Source organism: Oncorhynchus keta, chromosome 17, assembly GCF_023373465.1.
Source record: "Oncorhynchus keta strain PuntledgeMale-10-30-2019 chromosome 17, Oket_V2, whole genome shotgun sequence".
In the NCBI taxonomy this organism is placed as follows: domain Eukaryota; kingdom Metazoa; phylum Chordata; class Actinopteri; order Salmoniformes; family Salmonidae; genus Oncorhynchus; species Oncorhynchus keta.
This window is the reverse complement of record NC_068437.1, coordinates 51,939,109-51,963,990: the sequence shown is the minus strand read 5'-3', so window position 1 is coordinate 51,963,990 and position 24,882 is coordinate 51,939,109. Positions and strand designations below refer to the sequence as shown.

The window sequence follows — 24,882 nt, the reverse complement described above, 5'->3', positions numbered from 1 at the left end:
AGTTCATATGGTTCACACAGTTCATATGGTTCATACGGGTCATATGGTTCACACAGTTCATATGGTTCACACAGTTCATATGGTTCACACAGTTCATATGGTTCACACAGTTCATATGGTTCATACGGGTCATATGGTTCACACAGTTCATATGGTTCACACAGTTCATATGGTTCACACAGTTCATATGGGTCGCACGTTTTATATAGTTCATATGGTTCACACAGTTCATATGGTTCATACGGGTCATATGGTTCATACGGGTCATATGGTTTACATGGTTTACATGGTTCACACGTTTTATATAGTTCACATGGTTCACACAGTTCATACGGTTCACACGGTTCATATGGTTCACACAGTTCATATGGTTCACACAGTTCATATGGTTCACCCGGTTCATATGGGTCGCACGTTTTATATAGTTCATATGGTTCACCCGGTTCATATGGTTCACACGGTTCATACGGTTCATACGGTTCATACGGTTCATATGGTTCACACGGTTCATATGGTTCACACGGTTCATATGGTTCACACGGTTCATATGGTTCATATGGTTCACACGGTTCATATGGTTCACACGGTTCATATGGTTCATATGGTTCACACGGTTCATATGGTTCATATGGTTCACACGGTTCATATGGTTCACACGGTTCATATGGTTCACACGGTTCATATGGTTCACAGGTTCATATGGTTCACACGGTTCATATGGGTCGCACGTTTATATAGTTCATATGGTTCACACGGTTCATATGGTTCATATGGTTCACACGGTTCATATGGTTCACACGGTTCATATGGTTCACACGGTTCATATGGTTCACACGGTTCATATGGTTCACACGGTTCATATGGTTCATATGGTTCACACGGTTCATATGGTTCACACGGTTCATATGGTTCATATGGTTCATATGGTTCACACGGTTCATATGGTTCACACGGTTCATATGGTTCATATGGTTCACACGGTTCATATGGTTCATATGGTTCATATGGTTCATACGGTTCACATGGTTCATATGGTTCACACGTTTCATATAGTTCATATGGTTCACACGGTTCATATGGTTCATATGGTTCGCACAGTTCATATGGTTCACAGTTCATATGGTTCATATGGTTCACACGGTTCATATAGTTCATATGGTTCATATGGTTCACACGGTTCATATGGTTCATACGGTTCATATGGTTCACACGGTTCATATGGTTCGCACAGTTCATATGGTTCACATGGTTCATATAGTTCACACGTTTCATATAGTTCATATGGTTCACACGGTTCATATGGTTCGCTGATGAACAATAGACATACACAGACAATAATACCATCAACAGCAGCTGGAGGAAAACATCATTGCAATGAAATACCACTACCAAAGCCTTTGGCTATGTCTCTTATAAGGGACCTTCCTTCATTGTAACTGAAAACGGATTGGTTTCTGTCCAAAGCATAGACACCAGAGATGGTCTATAATTGTTGTAACTGTCTTTTTTAGACTCCTTATACAGGAATTCTACCCTATTCCATGTCCGTGCCCTGGCTGTTTATCAACTTGTAAATCCCATCACTCATCACCCTGTCCGTGTAGTGTGTTTGTGGTTTGTTTAGCTTGAAGTTGCGGTTCATCTGTTAGATTCCTGGTCCTCAGGCACATCATTTGATAGGTTAAAAAAATGTAATCAACAACCCACTCAGTGGAGCATTGAGACTATCCAATAATTGTCTGTACCCATATCTTGAATCCTAACACAGGTATGATTTTGTGTCACAGCCAAAGATATATAGCCTAGGTTACATCCAGGGGAGAATGACTGCCCCCGCTCACTGAAGCCATTGTTAGCGGAAAACAGCTAATGGAAAAATGTCAATCTTCGTGTAAATAAAAACATGTTTCAAAGACAATCTAGGTACTAATAATTGCTTCTTATACACCAGATGCATGTCCTTAAACCGATTATTTAAAAATCGCACACAGGAGAAGTACCTTGGGCGACCTTCAAATTGAGTTACTCAATGAAAGGGGTAGGCACTGGTCTAGCTTGCAACGTCACTCCTGGAGTAGCTCAAACTGCGCGTGTAAACTCTGTGTTGTCTGTTCACACTTCTAAGCTTTATCTTGGCCAGGTCGCAGTTGCAAATGAGAACTTGTTCTCAACTAGCCTACCTGGTTAAATAAAGGTGTTCTCAACTGGCCTACCTGGTTAAATAAAGGTGTTCTCAACTAGCCTACCTGGTTAAATAAAGGTGTTCTCAACTAGCCTACCTGGTTAAATAAAGGTGTTCTCAACTAGCCTACCTGGTTAAATAAAGGTGTTCTCAACTAGCCTACCTGGTTAAATACAGGTGTTCTCAACTAGCCTACCTGGTTAAATACAGGTGTTCTCAACTAGCCTACCTGGTTAAATAAAGGTGTTCTCAACTAGCCTACCTGGTTAAATACAGGTGTTCTCAACTAGCCTACCTGGTTAAATAAAGGTGTTCTCAACTAGCCTACCTGGTTAAATACAGGTGTTCTCAACTAGCCTACCTGGTTAAATAAAGGTGTTCTCAACTGGCCTACCTGGTTAAATAAAGGTGTTCTCAACTAGCCTACCTGGTTAAATAAAGGTGTTCTCAACTAGCCTACCTGGTTAAATAAAGGTGTTCTCAACTAGCCTACCTGGTTAAATAAAGGTGTTCTCAACTAGCCTACCTGGTTAAATAAAGGTGTTCTCAACTAGCCTACCTGGTTAAATAAAGGTGTTCTCAACTAGCCTACCTGGTTAAATAAAGGTGTTCTCAACTAGCCTACCTGGTTAAATAAAGGTGTTCTCAACTAGCCTACCTGGTTAAATAAAGGTGTTCTCAACTAGCCTACCTGGTTAAATAAAGGTGTTCTCAACTAGCCTACCTGGTTAAATAAAGGTGTTCTCAACTAGCCTACCTGGTTAAATACAGGTGTTCTCAACTAGCCTACCTGGTTAAATAAAGGTGAAATAATAAATAAAAATGTTACCTTTCAATAAGATGCCACCTTAACCGACTTGATTTGACTTCAATGCACTATTGAGTCTTCACATAGGAATGAATGGTGTCACGTGATCGATGGCTATTGCACATTCATGATGTATTGTATTATAATTTTTTTTTTTTTTTTTGGGGGGGGGGGTGGTCACTGCCTTTCAATGCCTGTTGCATTATGGGATAAAAAAATTGTGTGACTTGTCGACTGCATGGACTTTACAGAAATCATGTGATCAAAGGTGACAAAGTTTTGACTTCAGTTGCTCTTTACCAGCTTCATCCTGGGGAGGATCATAGAGATAGATAGAGGACTGCAGTCATGGCCTGCCTTGTTGGAGAATCATAGAGATAGATAGAGGACTGCAGCCATGGCCTGCCTTGTTGGAGAATCATAGAGATAGATAGAGGACTGCAGCCATGGCCTGCCTTGTTGGAGGATCATAGAGATAGATAGAGGACTGCAGCCATGGCCTGCCTTGTTGGAGAATCATAGAGATAGATAGAGGACTGCAGCCATGGCCTGCCTTGTTGGAGAATCATAGAGATAGATAGAGGACTGCAGCCATGGCCTGCCTTGTTGGAGAATCATAGAGATAGATAGAGGACTGCAGCCATGGCCTGCCTTGTTGGAGAATCATAGAGATAGATAGAGGACTGCAGCCATGGCCTGCCTTGTTGGAGAATCATAGAGATAGATAGAGGACTGCAGCCATGGCTTGCCTTGTTGGAGAATCATAGAGATAGATAGAGGACTGCAGCCATGGCCTGCCTTGTTGGAGAATCATAGAGATAGATAGAGGACTGCAGCCATGGCCTGCCTTGTTGGAGAATCATAGAGATAGATAGAGGACTGCAGCCATGGCCTGCCTTGTTGGAGGATCATAGAGATAGATAGAGGACTGCAGTCATGGCCTGCCTTGTTGGAGAATCATAGAGATAGATAGAGGACTGCAGCCATGGCCTGTCCTTGTTGGAGGATCATAGATATAGATAGAGGACTGCAGCCATGGCCTGCCTTGTTGGAGAATCATAGAGATAGATAGAGGACTGCAGCCATGGCCTGCCATGTTGGAGAATCATAGAGATAGATAGAGGACTGCAGCCATGGCCTGCCTTGTTGGAGAATCATAGAGATAGATAGAGGACTTCAGCCATGGCCTGCCTTGTTGGAGAATCATAGAGATAGATAGAGGACTGCAGCCATGGCCTGCCTTGTTGGAGAATCATAGAGATAGATAGAGGACTGCAGCCATGGCCTGCCTTGTTGGAGAATCATAGAGATAGATAGAGGACTGCAGCCATGGCCTGCCTTGTTGGAGAATCATAGAGATAGATAGAGGACTGCAGCCATGGCCTGCCTTGTTGGAGGATCATAGAGATAGATAGAGGACTGCAGCCATGGCCTGCCTTGTTGGAGAATCATAGAGATAGATAGAGGACTGCAGCCATGGCCTGCCTTGTTGGAGGATCATAGAGATAGATAGAGGACTGCAGCCATGGCCTGCCTTGTTGGAGAATCATAGAGATAGATAGAGGACTGCAGCCATGGCCTGCCTTGTTGGAGAATCATATAGATAGATAGAGGACTTCAGCCATGGCCTGCCTTGTTGGAGAATCATAGAGATAGATAGAGGACTTCAGCCATGGCCTGCCTTGTTGGAGAATCATAGAGATAGACAGAGGACTCATCTTTATATCTGTGCTATTATAGCGTCTGTGACAGCATGGACAGTGATATTAAGGCTACACCCCATACAAATCTACACCCACTTGACTACTTTAAAATGGCGGAAGCCCTCAATGACACTGCCCTTGCTAAAATGGCCTTTTGGCCACTAGAGGCCTCTATCATTCTCCATGGTGAGGATCTATTACCAGCCAATCATTCCGGAACCAACTTTGCAACGATTCATGTATACAGTGGATATATACAAATTAATGTGATATTTGATACTCTCTCTCATTCATTGATTGTACAATGTACACACATATGATTTCAGTCTGTGAGTGTTTGATATGGGGGTTGAAGCCATGTTTATTTCGGGCATTATAAAGAAAACCTTTTATAAACAATAGAAACGCTGCCTTGCTGACGTGAGCATTTGTAACGGTATTCGTCGTCTGAAGAAGAGGAATCATCGGACCAAAGCGCAGCGTGGTAAGTGTTCATGCTTTTTATTAGAACTGAACACTATAACAAAAATAACAAAGAATAACCGAAACCGAAACAGTCCTGTAAGGTGCAAAACACTAAACAGAAAATAACTACCCACAAAAACCATGTGGGGAAAAAGCTACCTAAGTATGGTTCCCAATCAGAGACAACGATAGACAGCTGTCCCTGATTGAGAACCATACCCGGCCAAAACATAGAAATAAAGAAACATAGAAAAAAAGAACATAGAATGCCCACCCCAAATTACACCCTGACCAAACCAAAATAGACATAAAAAGCTCTAAGGTCAGGGCGTGACAGTACTCCCCGCCCCCCCCAAAGGTGAGGACTCCGGCCGCAAAACCTGAACCTATAGGGAAGGGTCTGGGTGGGCATTTCTCCACGGTGGCGGCTCTGGTGAGGGACGTAGACGCTGCTCCACCTCTGGCTTGGCCCACTTAGGTGGCGCCTCTAGAGCGGGGACCCTCGTAGCGGGCCCCGGACTGGGGACCCTCGTAGCGGGCCCCGGACTGGGGACCCTCGTAGCGGGCCCCGGACTGGGGACCCTTGTAGCGTGCCCCGGACTGGGGACCCTCGTAGCGGGCCCCGGACTGGGCACCCTCGTAGCGGGCCCCGGACTGGGCTCCCTCGTTGTGGGCCCCGGACTGGAGGGCGACACTGGAGGACGTCGCTGGAAGCTCCAGACTGGAGGGCGTTGTTGGAGGGTCCGGACTGGAGGACAACTCTCGAGGGAGGAGACGTAGAGACAGCTTAGTGCGTGGGGCTGCCACAGGGCCCACCAGGCTGGGAAGACCTACGGGAGGCCTGGTGCGTGGGGCTGCCACAGGGCCCCCCAGGCTGGGGAGACCTACAGGAGGCCTGGAGCATGGAGGAGGCACCGGATGAACCGGGCTGTGGGGGAGCACTGGAGCCCTGGTGCGCAGCCTTGTCACCACTCCTCCAGGCTGAATAATCACTTTAGCCCGGCCCCCCCAGAGTGCAGGCACAGGTCGAACCGGGCTGTGGGGGAGCACTGGAGATCTGGTGCTTACCACTCGCACCTCTCCACTTGGCTCAATGCCCACTTTAGTCCGGCACAGGCAGAGCGCAGGCATAGGACGAACTGAACGTCTCAGTGCCCCGGAGACACAGCACGCAGAGCCTGCGCAGGATACCCTGGGCCGAAACGGCGCACCGGAGACCAAGTGCGCTGAGCTGGCACAATCAGCCCTGGCTGGATGCCCACTCTCGCATGGCACTTGCAGAGGGCTGGCATATAGCACTCCAGGCTATGAGCGCGCACTGGAGACACCGTGCGCTTTACCGCATAACATGCGCGAACCCAGGGACTCTGATGGCACTGCTGGCGCTGCAGTACAGCGCCCTTAACCACTGCGCCACCCGGGAGGCCAAGCCCCTATACTCAACTGGCGGTCCACAGTCCAGAACAGGGTCGATACGGACAGCGGGTGCCAACTACAAAAAATACAAATGCTCTTCGACTACTGGTATGATATAAACACACATAAGACATGGAAAAATGTGTACAATTGCAGAAAAATTACTTTAAAAGAGCAACAAAAATTCTCTGCCCCATGCAAAATGTGTACAATTATGGGAAAAAAACTGCAACATTTTCACCTCAAGTTCAAGAGGGGTGTGAAAAGTTTGGTGTCACAGGGGTTCTGAGGTGGGTAGCCTAGTGGTTAGAGTGTTGGACTAGTAACCGGAAAGTTGCAAGTTCAAACCCCCGAGCTGACAAGATACAAATCTGTCGTTCTGCCCCTGAACAGGCAGTTAACACACTGTTCCGAGGCCATCATTAAAAATAAGAATTTGTTCGTAACTGACTTGCCGAGTTAAATAAAGGTTAAAAAAAAGACAATATCTATCTGGACCTTTGCCCCCTAGGAAATTTGTGTGATTGGACCGTAACGTCTGCTTCCAACTCACACTCTGAAACACGTAGATCCCCTAAACGCAGCTCACTCTACAGTTCCCAATCTGATCACCTGTTCACACACCTGCATGTCATTATCACACACTATTTAGTTCAATTCTTTGCACCCCATCATTGTGAGGTATTGTTTGTTTTGTGACACACTTCTATTTTGGAGCTCTGTTTTTCCCCGTATGATAGTGAGGCAGGCAAAAACTAACAACGCCTTTTTCCTACTCCCTGCCTGTACTTTAAGCCTATCGGGTTTCCTCTTATCAACCTACTGCCTGGTCTCCCGGACAACGTTACTAGCCTTTTCCCTGCCTGTACTGTTGCCTGCCCCTGGACCCAGCTACCTGCCTCCTCCTGTGTATGACCTTCTGCCTGCCCCTGGACCCAGCTACCTGCCTCCTCCTGTGTATGACCTTCTGCCTGCCCCTGGACCCAGCTACCTGCCTCCTCCTGTGTATGACCTTCTGCCTGCCCCTGGACCCAGCTACCTGCCTCCTCCTGTGTATGACCTTCTGCCTGCCCCTGGACCCAGCTACCTGCCTCCTCCTGTGTATGACCTTCTGCCTGCCCCTGGACCCAGCTACCTGCCTCCTCCTGTGTATGACCTTCTGCCTGCCCCTGGACCCAACTACCTGCCTCCTCCTGTGTATGACCTTCTGCCTGCCCCTGGACCCAGCTACCTGCCTCCTCCTGTGTATGACCTTCTGCCTGCCCCTGGACCCAGCTACCTGCCTCCTCCTGTGTATGACCTTCTGCCTGCCCCAGCTACCTGCCTCCTCCTGTGTATGACCTTCTGCCTGCCCCTGGACCCAGCTACCTGCCTCCTCCTGTGTATGACCTTCTGCCTGCCCCTGGACCCAGCTACCTGCCTCCTCCTGTGTATGACCTTCTGCCTGCCCCAGCTACCTGCCTCCTCCTGTGTATGACCTTCTGCCTGCCCCTGGACCCAGCTACCTGCCTCCTCCTGTGTATGACCTTCTGCCTGCCCCTGGACCCAACTACCTGCCTCCTCCTGTGTATGACCTTCTGCCTGCCCCTGGACCCAACTGCCTCTCCTCTTTTTTTACAAATTGTGATCACGGACCTTCTCAAATAGTACTGGAGTAGCACTGTTATAAGAGAGAGAGAGAGAGAGAGAGAGAGAGAGAGAGAGAGAGACAGAGAGAGAGACAGAGAGAGAGAGAGACAGAGAGAGAGAGAGAGGAACTTACTGCTGTTCTGCCATAGAGCAAGGCAGTTAACCCCCAACAACTGCTCCATGGGCACCTCTCTGATTCAGAGGGAGCTGGTGTGGATAAAATGCCAGGGCTGAATTGTTGTCCCAGTTCGCCCCTGGTGAGAGAGAGCCTCAAATATCACATTAATTTGTACATATACACTGTATATATGAATTGTGGCAAAGTTGGTTCCTGTTTCAGTCACGTCTTTGGTCACGTTTGCATGGACAAACACAAACACCCTAATCATCAAGGGTGCTCTCAAGCAGCTAGATGTTCTTTACCATTCGTCCATCAGATTGGCAACCAATGCTCCTTATAGGACACATCACTGCACTCCATACTCCTCTGTAAACTGGTCATCCTTGTATACCCGTCGCAAGACCCACTGGTTGATGCTTATCTGAGATACCTGCTGCAACCCTCATCCTCCACATACAACACCCGTTCTGCCAGTCACATTAAATTAAAGGTCCCCAAAGCACACACATCACTAGGTCGCTCCTCTTTTCAGTTCACTGCTAATAGCGACTGGAACAAGCTGCAACAAACACTCAAACTGGACAGTTTTATTTCCATCTCTTCATTCAAAAGACTCAATCATGGACACTCTTACTAACAGTTGTGGCTGCGTTGTGTGATGTATTGTTGTCTCTACCTTCTTGCCTTTGTGCTGTTTCTGTGTCCAATAATGTTTGTACCGTGTTTTGTGCTGTTGCCATGTTGTGTTGCTACCATGTTGTTGTCATGTGGTGTTGCTACCATGTTGTTGTCATGTGGTGTTGCTACCATTCTGTGTTGTCATGTGGTGTTGCTACCATGTTGTTGTCATGTGGTGATGCTACCATTCTGTGTTGTCATGTGGTGTTGCTACCATGTTGTTGTCATATGGTGTTGCTACCATGCTGTGCTGTCATGTGGTGTTGCTACCATGTTGTTGTCATGTGGTGTTGCTACCATGTTGTTGTCATGTGGTGTTGCTACCATTCTGTGTTGTCATGTGGTGTTGCTGCCATGTTGTTGTCATGTGGTGTTGCTACCATTCTGTGTTGTCATGTGGTGTTGCTACCATGTTGTTGTCATGTGGTGTTGCTACCATTCTGTGTTGTCATGTGGTGTTGCTGCCATGTTGTTGTCATGTGGTGTTGCTACCATGTTGTTGTCATGTGGTGTTGCTACCATTCTGTGTTGTCATGTGGTGTTGCTACCATGTTGTTGTCATGTGGTGTTATTATTATATTATATTATTATTATATTATTATTATTATTATTATTATGTGGTGTTGCTACCATTCTGTGTTGTCACGTGGTGTTGCTACCATGTTGTTGTCATGTGGTGTTGCTACCATTCTGTGCTGTCATGTGGTGTTGCTACCATTCTGTGTTGTCATGTGGTGTTGCTACCATGTTGTTGTCATGTGGTGTTGCTACCATGTTGTTGTCATGTGGTGTTGCTACCATTCTGTGTTGTCATGTTGTGTTGCTGCCATGTTGTTGTCATGTGGTGTTGCTACCATTCTGTGTTGTCATGTGGTGTTGCTACCATTCTGTGTTGTCATGTGGTGTTGCTACCATGTTGTTGTCATGTGGTGTTGCTACCATGCTGTGCTGTCATGTGGTGTTGCTACCATTCTGTGTTGTCATGTGGTGTTGCTACCATGTTGTTGTCATGTGGTGTTGCTACCATTCTGTGTTGTCATGTGGTGTTGCTACCATGTTGTTGTCATGTGGTGTTGCTACCATTCTGTGTTGTCATGTTGTGTTGCTACCATGTTGTTGTCATGTGGTGTTGCCATGTTATGCTGTTGTCCTTCTCATGATGTGTGTTTTGTCCTATATTTTTAATCCCAGCCCCGTCAGGAGGCCTTTTGACTTTTGGTAGGCTGTCATTGTAAGTAAGACTTTGTTCTTAACTGATTTGCCTAGTTAAATAAAAGTTTAAATAAATAAAATAGAGCCTTCCACAATGCAGGCCATGGCTCCCGGAGGACGTTGGTGAAGAGCAACTGCAGAAACTTGCCTTCGACTGCAGTCAAAACTTCATTAACTTTGATCTCTTGATTTTTATCAAGTTCATGCAAGGTAGACATGTAGGCAGGCGTAAGTCGGACAACTTCTATCCCCATAATGCAACACACTTTGAAAGATGGAGATTGACAAAAGTGATCCGCTGGAACATGGCCAGAGACATAGAGAGAGAATTTGATCTATCTTGTGTCAAGAAAATGGCATAACATTCACAATGAACTACAGTACAGCAATACAGTACAGCAATAGCACAAGCAATAATCTGCTGTGAATTTCAATTTACATTTAAATAAACATTCCAAAATAACCAACATTCTTTAGGCTACTATGTGGCTGCCAATATCGATTATCATAATATCATTTACATCTTTAAAAGGAGATACAAGTTTCCATAAAAGTTTATCTTAAATTATGCAAATCACTCACAATGTTTGGAGAGTGTTGGCTACTTCAATCCATTTGAGAACATTACCTCCTAGTGGTCACAACTGAATCTGCAACTGTTGTTGTCTAGCCCGGCGAGCAAGAGACTATATTGTATCAAGTATCTGATTGTAAACACAATGACTGAAACTGTTTCATTAAAATTGCAACAATGTAACAAGTTCGCCGATAAATATTTTGGCTACATCGAATCTTTCCCGCAAATTTGGGCTCCGCACGGAGAAGAGACTTGACTGGAGTAGAAAATGCCCGTCTGTTTTTCTCTCCGGTTTTGTGGCCAATCAGAATGAACAATGGCAAAAACTGAACCAATCACAGTGCTGTTTTGTACGGATCAGAGTTCAGAGTTCACCACTACTTCCTGTATCCAATAACGGCGTGCAAATCGTCGTTGAAGCTCATACAGAATCAAAATGGTAAATATTCTATATTATGAGGTGTTTGATGAGAATTGGTAATATATGTAGTGAACGTCCAGGCTATCATAGCTAACTACTCAAATTCTCAAATATCATAAAATCGCCTTTGTTGTGATTATCCAACTAGCTAGCTTCGGTAACTAGTTAGGGTGGTAAAGATGTACTTTGTTGTGCTTTGCACTGTATGTGAAAGGCTAGTTTGATTATCTAGATAGCTAGTTGTGAGATGCAGTTGTAATGTGTTTCGGTCCTGGATGCTGGTTGTCTGAAAGCCATGGGATATTTAAGCAATAAGGCCCGAGGGGCTGTGGCATATGGCTGATATGCCACGGCCTTATTTCTATTATAAACTGGCTACCAACGTAATTAGAACTGTAAAAATAAATGTTTTGTCATACCTGTTATAAACATTATAAATTGGGTGGTTTGAGCCCTGATTGCTGATTGGTATATGATCATATACCACGGTTAAGGGCTGTTCTCTGCACGACGCAACGAGGAGTGCCTGGACACAGCCCCTCGCCGTGGTATATTGGCCATATATCACAAACCCCAGAGGTGCCTTATTGCTATTATAAACTGGTTATCAACGTAATTAGAGAAGTAAAAATAAACGTTTTGTCAAACCCGTGGTATACAGTCTGATATACAATGGCTGTCAGCCAATCAGCATTCAGGGCTTGAACCACCCAGTTTATAACAGACCATATACCATGGGTATGACAAAAATGTGTATTTAATGCTCTAATTACATTGATAACCAGTTGCGTGATACATAAGAACAGCCCTTAGCCATGGTATATTGGCCATATACCACATCCACTCGTGCCTTATTGCTTAAATTTAACCAGTTAATTATCGTTAATATTATGACTATAATTAAGCAATCAGGTCCGAGGGGGTGTGATATATGGCTAAAATACCAAATCAATGAAAACTTTGTCACATGTGCCGACTACAACAGGTGAAGAAATGGTTACTTACAAGCCCTTAATAATTAACCAAAAAAAGAGTTACCACGAAAGAGTTAAGAAAATATATATTTTTTAAATTGTGAAAAAGGCTATATACAGGGGGTACCAGTACAGAGTCAACGTGCGATGTAGTCGAGGTAATTTGCAGCCATAACTGTCAGTAAGAATGTCCATGATACATACATAATAAACAGCAAGTAGCAGCAGTATAAAAACAAATGGAGGGGTGGTAAATGTAAATAGTCCTGGTGGCCATTTGATTAATTGTTCAGCAGTCTTATGGCTTGGAGGTGGAAACTGTTAAGGGGCCTTTTGGTCCTAGGCTTGGCGCTCCGGTACCGCTTGCCATACCAGGTGGTGATGCAACCGATCAGGATGCTCTCGATAGTGCAGCTGTAGAACTTTTTGAGGACCTGGGGACCCGTGCCAAATATTTTCAGTCTCCTGTTGTCGTACACTATTCACGACTGTCTTGGTGTGTTTGCACCAATGAACTCTCATGGTCATGTGGACACCAAGGAACTCGAAACTCTCTAGGGAGAGGTTGTTGTCCTGGAACCACACTGCCAGGTATCTGACCACCTCCCTATATGCTGTCTCATCGTTGTCGGTGATCAGGCCTATCACTGTTGTGTCGTCAGCAAACTTAATGATGGTGTTGGAGTCGTGTTTGGCCACGCAGTCGTGGGTGAACAAGGAATACAGGAGGGGACTAAGTACACACCCCTGAGGGGCACCAGTGTTGAGGATCAGCGTGGCAGACGTGTTTTTGCCTACGCTTACCACCTGGGGCGGCCGATCAGAAAGTCCAGGATCCAGTTGCAGAGGGAGGTTTTCAGTCCCAGGGTCCTTTGCTTAGTGATGAGCCTTGTGGGCACTATGGTGTTGAACGCTGAGCTGTAGTCGATGAACAGCATTCTCATATAGGTGTTCCTTTTGTCCAATAATAGCTGCTAAATATATGTATGTGACCAATAACATTTTATTTGATAATGGCATTTCAGAGTTTACCACTGAATCCCAAACCGTTCCTGAACGGTCTGACTGGCAAGCCCGTGATGGTGAAGCTGAAGTGGGGCATGGAATACAAAGGATACCTGGTGTCCGTGGACAGCTACATGAATATGCAGGTGTGTGTGGACCAGAAAGATGCATACAGTCATAATGCATGCATAATTCCCTACAGCTGGAGTCCCTCGTGTGCACACATTTGCATCTAGAGAGAGCTTGCCCATCCGAATCTCTGGCTAAGCTATATGGCTCTGGTTGCATCTCTGTGGGCCATTCATTTAGTTTGATTAAAAACAGGTGTACATTTTGTACAGCATTCATATCAATTTATAACATCTAACAATATATTGTCTCTGATTTTATAGTTGGCCAACACTGAAGAGTATGTGGATGGAGCATTGGCTGGTCACCTAGGAGAAGTACTCGTCAGGTAAGTTCAGTGGAATTCTCTTTTGTTTACTTGTACTTTGCAGAGTTCATGATTAAACACATTAGCCTGGTCTCAGATCTGTTTGTGCTGTCTTGCCAACTCCTATGGATTGGAGTAACGATTATCATATGAGTTGCAAGACCGCACAAACAGATCTGGGACCAGTTTACACACAAAGGGCTTTGAGAAAGTATTCACACCTATTGACTTTTTTTTCCACATTTTGTTGTTACGGCCTGAATTAAAACATGTATTACATTGAGATGATGTCAATGTTTTGCACACGATACCCCATAATGTCAAAGTGAAATTATGTTTTAATGAAAAAAAACTAAACAAATGACAAGCTGAAATGTCCTTCCTAACTCAGTTGCTGGTGAGGAAGGAAACTGCTCAGGGATTTCACCATGAGGCCAATGGTGACTAAAACTGTTACCAAGTAATAGGAGAAAACTATTGAAGTTGCTCCACAATAATAACCTAAATGACAGTGAAAAGAAGGAAGCCTGTACATAATAAAACTATTCCAAAACATGTATCCTGTTTGCAATAAGGAACTAAAGTAAAACAGCTAAAAATGTGGCAAAGACATGTACTTCATGTCCTGAATACAAAGCCTTATGTTAGGGGCTAACACAACACATTACTGAGTACCACTCTTCATATTGTCAAGCATGGTGGTGGCTGCATCTTGTTATAGGTATGCTCGTCATTGACAAGGACTAGGGAGGTTTTTTTTTTTTTGATAAAATATACGGAATAGAGCTAAGCACAGGAACAATCCTAGAGGAAAACCTGGTCAGTCCACTTTCCAACAGACACTGGGAGACCAATTCACCTTTCAGCAGGACAATAACCTAAAACACAAGGTCAAAATATACACTGGAGTTGCTTTCCAAGACATTGAATGCTCCTGGGTGGCCTAGTTACAGTTTTGACTTAAATAGTCTTGTAAAAATGACTTGAATGGCTGTCAAGCAATGATCAACAACCAACTTGACAGAGCTTGAAGAATTCAAATAAATTATATGCAAATATTGTACAATCCAGGTGTGCAAAGCTCTTAGACTTAACCAGAAAGACTCACGCTGTAATTGCATTGACTCCTCGGTGTGAATACTTATGTAAATTAGAGATTTAATTTTCAATAAATTAGCACCAAAAAAAATCTCTAAACATCTTTTCACTTTGTCATCATGGGGTAGTGTGTGTAGATGGGTGAGGATAAAAATATATATTTTGAATTCAGGCTCTAACGCATGTGGAATAAGTCAAAGGGTATGAATACTTTCTGATAGCACTGTATCTCCAGTTTAATTGCAGAATTAGCACAATGTTTAATCATTTCCTGTCTGCCATACCAGCCCACGGTGAGCTAACAGTACACTATTTTTTTCCCCTCCACACAGATGCAACAATGTCTTGTTCATTAGAGGAGTAGAAGAGGAGGAGGAGGATGGTGAAATGAAAGACGTTTGATAGATGCATATGCTACTGCAAGCTTCTTTTTGATGTCTGGTTGCTAATCTTGTTTGTTGATTTGTTGCCATTTTTTATGAAAATGTCTCGTTTTGAAAACATCTGAGAAGCAGTTGTCTTTTTTTATATGATGATGAAGCAAACTGTTGTGCCCCTTTTGAGCACAAGGATAATAAAATTGTGCATATTGCACTTTTCAGTAATATCTTGTATGGCATTATTTTGTGCAATTTACCTACTTTATCTGTAAATGATCATATTTAGGAAACAACAGAATATACTAAGGTAAAAATTCAATGTTTTATTTATAATCCAATTATACAGTACATTAAATCTAACTTGTATAGCATTAGATAATATTGTATAGTCCAAATCAGTGAGTGAATCTAAATGCTCCTTGGTGACCTGGGCTAACAAATAGACATAATGTACAGTACCAGTCAAAAGTTTGGACACCTACTCCTTCCAGGGTTTTTATTTGTAATATTTGACATAGTTGATGTCTTCACTATTAATCTACAATGAAATAACAGATATGGAATCATGTAGTAACAAAAAAAAGTGTTAAACAAATCTAAATATATTTTAAATTCTTCAAATTAGCCACCCTTTGCCTTGACTGCTTTGTGCACTCTTGGCATTCTCTCAACCAGTTTCATGAGGTAGTCACCTGGAAGGCATTTCAATTAACAGGTGTGCCTTGCGAAATGTCTTTCCTTAATGCATTTGAGCCAATCAGTTGTGCTGTGACAAATTAGGGTTGGTAAACAGAAAGTATTTTACCAAATAGGGCTAAGTCCTTATTATGGCAAGAACAGATCAGAGAAACAACAGTCCATTACTTTAAGACATGAAGGTCAGTCAATACGGAACATTTCAAGAACTGAACGTTTCTTCAAGTGTAGTTGCAAAAACCATTAAGCGCTATGAAAAAACTGACTGCCACAGGAAAGGAAGGCCCAGAGTTACCAATGCTGCAGAGGATAAGCTCATTAGAGTTACCAGCCTAAGAAATTGCAGCCCAAATAAATGCTTCAGAGTTCAAGAACTGACACATCTCAACATCAACTGTTCAGAGGAGACTGTGTGAATCAGGTCTTCATGGTCAAATTTGTGCAAAGAAACCACTAAAAGGACACCAATAAGAGGAGACTTGCTTGGGCCAAGAAACACATGTAACGGATATTAGACCGGCACGAGGAGGTAGGCAAATAGGAAATAGTAGCAAAGAATTACAATTTAGCAGAATAACACTGGAGTGATAAATGAGCAGATGTTGATGTGCAAAAAAACAAAAGTTAATAAAAACAGTATGGGGATGAGGTAGGTAGATTGGGTGGGCTATTTACAGCTGCATCGATCGGTTAGCTGCTCAGATAGCTGATGTTTAAAGTTAGTGAGTGAAATAAGTCTCCAGCTTCAGTGATTTTTGCAATTCGTTCCAGTCACTGGCAGCAGAGAACTGGAAGGAAAGATGGCCAAATGAGGTGTTGGCATTGGGGATGATCAGTGAGACCTGCTGGAACGTGTGCTACTGGTGGGTGTTATTGTGACCAGTGAGCTGAGAAAAGGCAGAGCCTTTGTGAGAAGCAGAGTAGGTGAATGGATGATCTCCACATGTGTGGTTCCCACCGTGAAACATGGAGGTGTGATGTTGCTTTGCTGGTGACACTATCAGTGATTTATTTAGAATTCAAGGCACACTTAACCAGCATGGCTACCACAGCATTCTGCAGCGATACACCATCCCATCTGGTTTGTGCAATAATTTGTTTTTCAACAGGACAATGATCCAACACACCTCCAGGCTATGTAAGGGCTATTTGACCAAGAAGGAGAGTGATGGGAGTGTTGCATCAGATGACTTGGCCTCCACAATCACCTGACCTCAACCCAATTGAGATGGTTTCAGATGAGTTGGACCACAGAGGGAAGGAAAAGCAGCCAATAAATGCTCAGCATTCCAGGTGAAGCTGGTTGAGAGAATGCCAAGAGTGTGCAAAGCTGTCATCAAGGCAAAGGGTGGCTACTTTGAAGAATCTAAAATATAGATTTGTTTAACACCTTTTGGTTACTACATGATTCCATATGTTTTGATGTCTTCAGAAAATAGTTTTTTTTTTTTTTTTAAATAAGAAAAATCCTTGAATGAGTAGGCATGTCCAAACTGTTGATTGGTACTGTATACAAAAGCTCATTTAAAATCAGTCACTGTCTTATATTGTCTGTGAATACTGATGGTTTAAAATAATCAGGCAAAGAAGTACAAGGCGTCTTCTTGCTCTCTAGTGGTCAAGGCATGTGTCTTGTCCTTCTTCTTGATCTCCGATGGCTCCGATCGCGGTATCAGCCTTCTGCCCGTCTACAAGCCAGAGAAAACAGGATAAATGGAGACTGTCTGTTACAGTTCTTTAATATTAGGTGTCATTGCAAAGGCATTTGGTCCCGGAGAAGCATGTTTCATCAATACACAGTGTTTCAAATGTCTGTTACAGTTCTGTAATATTAGGTGTCATTGTCACTGTGTTGTCTGTTCACACTGCTATGCTTTATCTTGGCCAGGTCGCAGTTGCAAATGAGAACATGTTCTCAACTAGCCAACCTGGTTAAATAAAGGTGAAATTTAAAAAAATAATTAAAAAATCATTTCAAAGGCATTTGGTCCCGGAGAAGCATGTTTCATCAATACAGTGTAGCAAAGGTAGATATTGTATTCTAGGTTGATTCTCTATGCCCACCAGTCTATAAACAGTCTATATTTACTCAAACTGTATTATAGCAATCGATATGTGTCCTGTTTGTGCACAGTTTGGTACACTGACCCTCTTCTTGCTGTCAGAGGTGGCTCTCTCCAGAGCCATTCGGAGTCTCTCCTCTTGGTGGTGTTTCTTCATCAACAGCTTCTCCTCACGCATCCTGAAAGGAGATTAGAGGGAGGGAGCATTATTGTCAAGACGGCACAACAGCCTTTAATAGCCTTCTTCCTGAGATCGCTGAGGAAGTTTGGGATAATAAATACCCTGGTCAACTTCTACCGCTGGCCGCACAATTGAGAGCATTCATCCCGAATGTGCATTAGTGTGGTATGTTGTTGGCAACAATTAAATCACATTTATTTTATAAAGACCTTTTTACACCAGAAGTTTTCACAAAAGGTTGCGTTTACTCAGGCAGACCAATTCTGATGTTTTACCCAATTATTGGCAAAAGAACTGATATGATTGGTCAAAAGAACAATTAGCGTGGCGAAAAATACCAGAATTGGGCTGCCTCTGTAAACGCAGCTAAAGAGCTTTTACGGTTACTGGTCGGTGTATGACCGCAAAGAGCTGTGAGGAAGGACACATACTTGAGTCTCTTCTCCTTCTCCCGCTGGGTGCGGACGGTGTCAATGTTATCCGGGGGCAGCGTCTCCAGTCGGTCCATAACGTCCTGCATTCTGCTCTCGATGTTGGCCAGCATGTGAAGAGTGCTGATATTGGAGTCCACCTCTCCCACACACACCCTGTACACTTCCTTCACCTTCTTGTGCAGCACATTGAGCATCACGTCCTGTGATAAGGAAGGAGGTGAAATTGACTACGAAATGGTTTCATCTCAATTTTGGGTGCGTTCGTAAATTCACTCTACACCGATTTCAGAGCACTCGTCTGAGTGTGCCAGAGCACAGAATAACAGATTAATTTACGAACGCTCAACACCCATTGAATATGGCAGTTGTCAGTAAAAAAAAGAACAAGGAAATTGTTGGCAGCAGCAGTTAATCACCAACGCTCTGAATAACATGAAAACAGCCCAACCAGCTCTGCTAGGGAGAGTAAAATGGTCAGAGTGAGGTGTTCTCTCATGTGTCTGGAAGTAGCTAGAAAGCTAGACAACATTAGCCAGTTAGCTTGGATGCTTGACTGCCGTTGAGGTCAGAACGCTCGGATCAGCCCAACTCCTCGACCAGAGCGTCCAGTGTGCACTCAACACTACGAGAGCAAAACGCTCTGAATGTACGAACGGACAATCTGACAACACTCGTGAGTTTAAGAACGCATTCTGAGCACACACTGGCACTCCAGATTGAATTTACAAACACACAATCTATTTCCTTTGAATTCTTGCATCCTCTTTCCTAGTTTCCCTCTCAAAATGCAGTGGGAGGAAAAGGTCTGGGGAGATTGAGGTACCTTTGGATCTTCTTCTCTGATGTATTTTAGGAAGTAGACCAATGAATCAGTCATTCAATCAATCAGCCAATCGAGCGATGTCGATCATCAAACGCGCTCACCCATTGGGCCAGTCATATCATTATAAAATGAATAGAGTGGACATTCCCATTCTGAGGCATAGTCTGAAATGGGATATGTTGAACTAGTTATTCTATTTCTATGGGCCAAAATATATAGAATCAGAATGACTAGAATGGACATTGACGTTTTGAGGTATGGTTTGAGGGGCTTTGTCTGACCTAGTAATTCTATTTCTATGGTCAAATCTAATCTCCCCTTTATGTAGCAGATGCTCTACACCAATATACTTACCAAGGTAGAGACTGTTCGCAGCAACGACGTGGACAATAGTACTAACCTGTTTGTCAGCTCTGTACTCTCCGTAGGAGAAGATCCTGGACTTGAGCTCCAGCTCAGAGGTCTTCTCCTCCTCCCTTTGGATGGTGTTCTTCAGGATGTCTACCTGCTGCAGCAGGATCCGGGCCTCACTGTTCCTGTACATTACACATGTAAATAAACCCTGTTAGCACACACATCTGCTAGGGATGACACCTGGCTCGTGTTTATTAGGCCTGAAATTAATTGAATAAAGAGGTGAAGTTGCCCAAGGAGAACCTGGACTTGTCAATAAGAAACACTCATTTTTGTTTCTTTCTTTACCTTTATTTAACTAGGCAAGTCAGTTAAGAACAAATTCTTATTTTCAATGACGTCCTAGGAACAGTGGGTTAACTGCCTGTTCAGGGGCAGAACGGCAGATTTGTACCTTGTCAGCTCAGGGATATGAACTTGCAACCTTTCGGTTACTAGTCCAACGCTCTAACCACTAGGCTACCCTGCCACCTAGTGGTTAGACTCTTCAGGAACACAGCACTGTAGTATTCCTGGAGAGGATTGGATTCAAATAGGGAGTATAACAGCATAGATGATGTGCCCTTCCTTACATTCTTTCCTGCGTCAACTGGATGGTTTTGCGGATCTCATCCATGACCTCCTCTGTCTCCTGGAAGTTCTGGATGTAGGACAGGTTCTGCTCCTCCAGATCAGTCAGTAAATTCAGCATGTCCCTGGGGTTGGAGTAACACAACTCTGGCTCCTTGGAGGAGAAGATCCACAGCAGAGAACAAAATGGAAGAGCTAATGATAACACATACGTCTGGTCCCAGTCGGATCGGTTTGTGCTGTCTTGGGGGTCAACCCAAATAAACTCAGTTTCCTTGTCTTAAATTGTGAATAGGGTTTACCCACTTATTATGGTAGTTAGATACATAAATAATGTTTTTTTTTTGCATTGGGGGGGGGGTTTGCTAAATTTACCTCTGGTTTACCCCCATTTTTTAAACCACTTTCCTGGTTGGTAACATACATTATGTCAACAAAACACATCAATACTCAAGAAGGTTCATTAATAAAAACACAGCAAGGTTTAATCCATACCTCGTCACTGTCTGAGGTCTCTGCGGTCTCTGGCACCTCAGGGATGGTGAACCCCTGTCTCTCCTGGTGGTGAAGTATGCTGCTGACTTTGCCACTGACAGGGTACAATCAAATGCACACAGTAGCTAGCACTGAACTATTTTCAATGTTACTTGTCAATTACGTTATATCATAAAATCAAATCAATCCACACACAAACAAATATATACGTTCCCCATCCTCTTTACCTTTTGCTTTGATGTCTTATCTGAGAATGTTTTGTGACTCTTGAATTGCGTCTGGCATACGCTGGACCTTTTTTATTTTCGTCTTGGAATCAGTAAAATAATACAAAAACGTCAGACTTCTGTCAATAGATTTTAGGGTGCGTTGCACCAATGTGGATAAACTCTAACCCTAGATTAATTTAAACCATTTTGCTGCAACCCACTTTTAGCCTACTATTGCATATTTCCTATTGCACACATTTTTATCAATCTCAAATAAATCCAAGGAAAGTATTTAAACTCCCATACCTTTGACCGATGAAGGAAGACAGAAAATGTTTGTATTCTCTTTCTGCTTGGTTGCTCTCCTGTCCTCCCTCTTGCGTTTCTGTTCCTCACGCCACTCCATGGGTCCGACGGCCATGAGAAACGTTTTGTAGGTCTGGTACTCCTTCAGTATCTCTTGATACTTTGAGATGTCGCTAAAGGGGATATGCTTGCATTATGTGGGAGAACATTTACTACCACTGAAAAAACAAACACATGTCGACTCCACCCCACTCCCCAAATGGAAAGAAATGAGTTCAGCGCGACGGCGGCGTGTTCTCTAAATGGAGCCTAGCTAAAGCGCATGCTAGCTCATCCATTCTGAAAAAATGTAACGTGGTTAGGTAGTTTTCACTACTACATTAGCTACAGTAGTTAAGTATGTTAAGACCGTGCAGTGTTACTGGGGGAGGGGGGGAATACTGAAAATATCAAATATTTCACAACCGTCGAGTTCCTCTGGTAGCGCCTTTAAATGCCCTATTTTTTCCATGTTATTCAGCGTCCCTTCGATAGCTCAGTTGGTAGAGCGGAGGACTGTAGTTGGAATCAAAGCGGAAATCCTTAGGTCGCTGGTTCAAATCCGGCTCGAAGGAGACACATTTTGATATTTTCCTTTCTAGTTAGTACAGCGTACATGATACAGTACCTTTTCATCGCCATCATTTGTACTGTCACTTTTTTAATTTCTGCTGTTTTCTCCATTTTCAGCATAGTCTCTTTCTCTGCCCTGGAAAGAAATAACAGAATATACATGTGATGTTTTTATTTAAATGTAAAAAGAAATAATGCATTGTTCACATACACGTGTTTAGCAGACGTTATTCCTGATGTAGCGTAATGCTTGTGTTTCTAGCCCATGACAGTGCAGTAATATCTAACAATTTCACACCATATACCCAATACACACAAATCTAAGTAAAGGAATGTAATTAAGAATATATAAATATATGGACAAGTAATGTCAGAGCGGCATAGACTAAGATACAGTAGAATAGTATATAATACAGTATATTCATATGAGATGGGTAATGATTAACTTATTGTAACATTGTGCATTTACTATGATCTACCTGTGGTGGACCTATCGTGAATAAATTAACTAACTACTGTAACTATTACTGTAACCTACTGGTTATTTTGTCAATCAGGTAGCTAGAGATATTTGAAAAGCTAATACAAAACCATGTGTAGGCTACTATTTATTGGTAATAGGCTTTACTAACAACTTGACAGCTTCCACTGAGCTCTGGTCGTTTTCCTTGATGAACTTTTCAAAGGCGACCGAGTCCTGTTGCAGATGTTTCTCAGCGTGTCTGATCAACTTAAGCTCTATCACCGTGTCCTTCTCCAGCTTCTTGATGGTGTCTTGCTTCACTGACAGAGAGTACTATAGAGACATGGATAGAGAGAGAGAGAGAGAGAGAGAGAGAGAGAGAGAGAGAGAGACTGGAATTCCTTAAAACCTACTGTAGAGATTATGTCTCTTCTACATCAGCAATGATGGCTGTTTAAAAAAAAAAATCATATTGAATTGAAATTAAATTGGCTTTGCATCACTACAGCACTGCAGGTTTGATTACATTTTTACATTTACATTTAAGTAATTTAGCAGACGCTCTTATCCAGAGCGACTTACAAATTGGTGCATTCACCTTATGACATCCAGTGGAACAGCCACTTTACAATAGTGCATCTAAATCTTTTAAGGGGGGGGGGGTGAGAAGGATTACTTTATCCTATCCTAGCTATTCCTTGATTGAATTCATTAGACCTAGCCACAGCTTCTGTTACATTTTAGACCATAATTGTTTTACCTGCTGCATAAACTTTTCCCGCTGTTTAGACAAGTAGTCCCTAATGTTCTCCCTCTCTTGACTGCAACCTGCAAAACGACAAGAGATAACCTGGTCGACACTCTGTTAAAACATCGATGTATGTTCCTTTATTGTGACTGCTGTCTAAATCGGCAGGTTAGCCTAGTGGTTAGAGCGTTGGGCTAGTCACCCAAAGGTTGCAAGTTTGAATCCCCGAGCTGACAAGGTACAAATCTGTCGTTCTGCCCCTGAACAAGGCAGTTAACCTGCTGTTCCTAGGCCGTCATTGAAAATAAGAATATGTTCTTAACTGACTTGCCTAGTAAAATAAAACCCAATAATTTAAATAATGATAGATACTTCTATAATAATATATACAGTAGAATATACTTTTATTATAGGTCTACCTATTATACAATCATCTCAATTATAGGACCCAGACAGCGATACAAATACATTCATATTTAGATCATTAAAATGTACATTTTGATTCTAGACGGTTTGTCTGTCATATACAGTACTTTTAGTGACCACGGTGGCCCATGTCGTTTTTTCCCGTCTGCATTTCTCTGGTTCTGGGATTGTGTCCTCCACAGCACTCCTCATGGGGGCAGAGCGGCACCTGAGTCGGGACAGGTAGGTACTCTTCATCTGGGTCGGCAGGCTGCTGAAGAACTTCTTCTCCTGATAGAGAGCGAGAGCGTGAATTACAAAATGGTATTCCTGTAATCACTTGATAGGCTCACAGGCCTCGATCTGAAGATTCTATTCTATGTTTTTATTATTTTTTATTATGGTCTAGAGATGGATGCATAAAAGTCCCCGAGGGTATTACAGTAGCCTACGTACTTGTTGTTTGATTACAGATTCAATCTCTCTCTTTTTGAAGATGTTACGATCCATTGGAAGCACAAATGGGTTGTTCGATTTTCTGTCGTCATCTGCATATCAGAGATAAGAAAACCATGTCTCCATGGCTGGTGTGTATTCATTAAACCCGTGGTTCTCCAACCTCTCCTCAGGGATACCCAACCATTCCATGTATTGGATCTATTCCAGAGCTAGCACACCTGATTCAATTAGTCAACTAATCATCATGCCCTTTGACTAGAGCAATCAGGTGAGCTAGTTCAGGGCCACAACAAAATGGTGAAGAGTTTTGAGAAACACTGCATTCAACAGTTCAACAAATATCCTATCTAAGTGCTTTTAACAAGATACAAAAAAAATAATAATAATAACATTATCATGAAAGTAAGAACAATGACATTTGCCATGGTTCAATTATTTGCATATGTTAAGCGTTACCTGTACTATTTCTTGATTTCAGCCAGACTGTATCCAATGTTGGCTTTGCAGTCTCCTCAAGACTTTCTGTAAGAAATTAGATGGTTTATTTGTTTGTTATTCATAATAAACATTTTAGTCACCCATAAATTGTATATTTGTCCTCAAATGAAATACCTGCCATCCCACCCCTTCTCCTTAAGAGGTGTTCAGCATCAGGAGTGTGTTTGGGAGAACTTATCTTCACTGAAAGAACATAAATGGTATCATAACATGTCATAAAATAATAAAAAATAAAGCTTATATATAGAAAAACAAGCATCTGTGTAAATGTAGGCTTACCTTTCTTAATATCAGGCATGCTCAAAGGGGAGCGAAGCGGGGAGGGAATGTCCATTTCCAGTGTGTGTTTGGGATAGGTACTATAACTTACAATAATTAATATCTGAGGGAATGCAATAACA

General features: G+C 43.0%; 3 protein-coding genes and 1 non-coding gene across 4 annotated transcripts; 3 read left to right on the top strand and 1 right to left on the bottom strand.

Moving 5' to 3' along the window:
* The first annotated feature begins 6,354 nt into the window (after positions 1-6,354).
* LOC127908340 (uncharacterized) lies at positions 6,355-8,149 on the top strand. Its single transcript, XM_052466509.1, has 2 exons — positions 6,355-6,682; positions 7,370-8,149. Exons 1-2 carry the CDS (start codon positions 6,666-6,668, stop codon positions 8,049-8,051), a joined length of 699 nt encoding a protein of 232 aa, XP_052322469.1. The 5' UTR covers positions 6,355-6,665; the 3' UTR covers positions 8,052-8,149.
* Positions 8,150-11,086: 2,937 nt separating this feature from the next.
* On the top strand, positions 11,087-15,330 carry LOC118377655 (small nuclear ribonucleoprotein F-like). The gene is made up of 4 exons (XM_035764600.2): positions 11,087-11,230; positions 13,212-13,337; positions 13,584-13,648; positions 15,058-15,330. The coding sequence occupies exons 1-4, from the start codon at positions 11,228-11,230 to the stop codon at positions 15,125-15,127; spliced, it is 264 nt and encodes an 87-aa protein (XP_035620493.1). The 5' UTR covers positions 11,087-11,227; the 3' UTR covers positions 15,128-15,330.
* Positions 15,331-15,415: 85 nt separating this feature from the next.
* Positions 15,416-24,830, bottom strand: LOC118377654 (coiled-coil domain-containing protein 38-like). The gene is made up of 16 exons (XM_035764599.2): positions 24,761-24,830; positions 24,596-24,664; positions 24,440-24,505; positions 23,981-24,072; positions 23,653-23,815; positions 23,132-23,199; positions 22,541-22,704; positions 21,964-22,044; positions 21,297-21,469; positions 21,009-21,090; positions 20,782-20,875; positions 20,289-20,440; positions 19,703-19,838; positions 18,477-18,679; positions 17,950-18,043; positions 15,416-17,489 (listed from the first exon to the last, which is right to left on the bottom strand). Exons 1-16 carry the CDS (start codon positions 24,813-24,815, stop codon positions 17,379-17,381), a joined length of 1,803 nt encoding a protein of 600 aa, XP_035620492.1. The 5' UTR covers positions 24,816-24,830; the 3' UTR covers positions 15,416-17,378.
* On the top strand, positions 21,821-21,910 carry trnay-gua (transfer RNA tyrosine (anticodon GUA)). Its single transcript is given in 2 exon segments — positions 21,821-21,857; positions 21,875-21,910. It is a non-coding gene; the product is annotated as a tRNA-Tyr (tRNA).
* Positions 24,831-24,882: the final 52 nt, after the last annotated feature.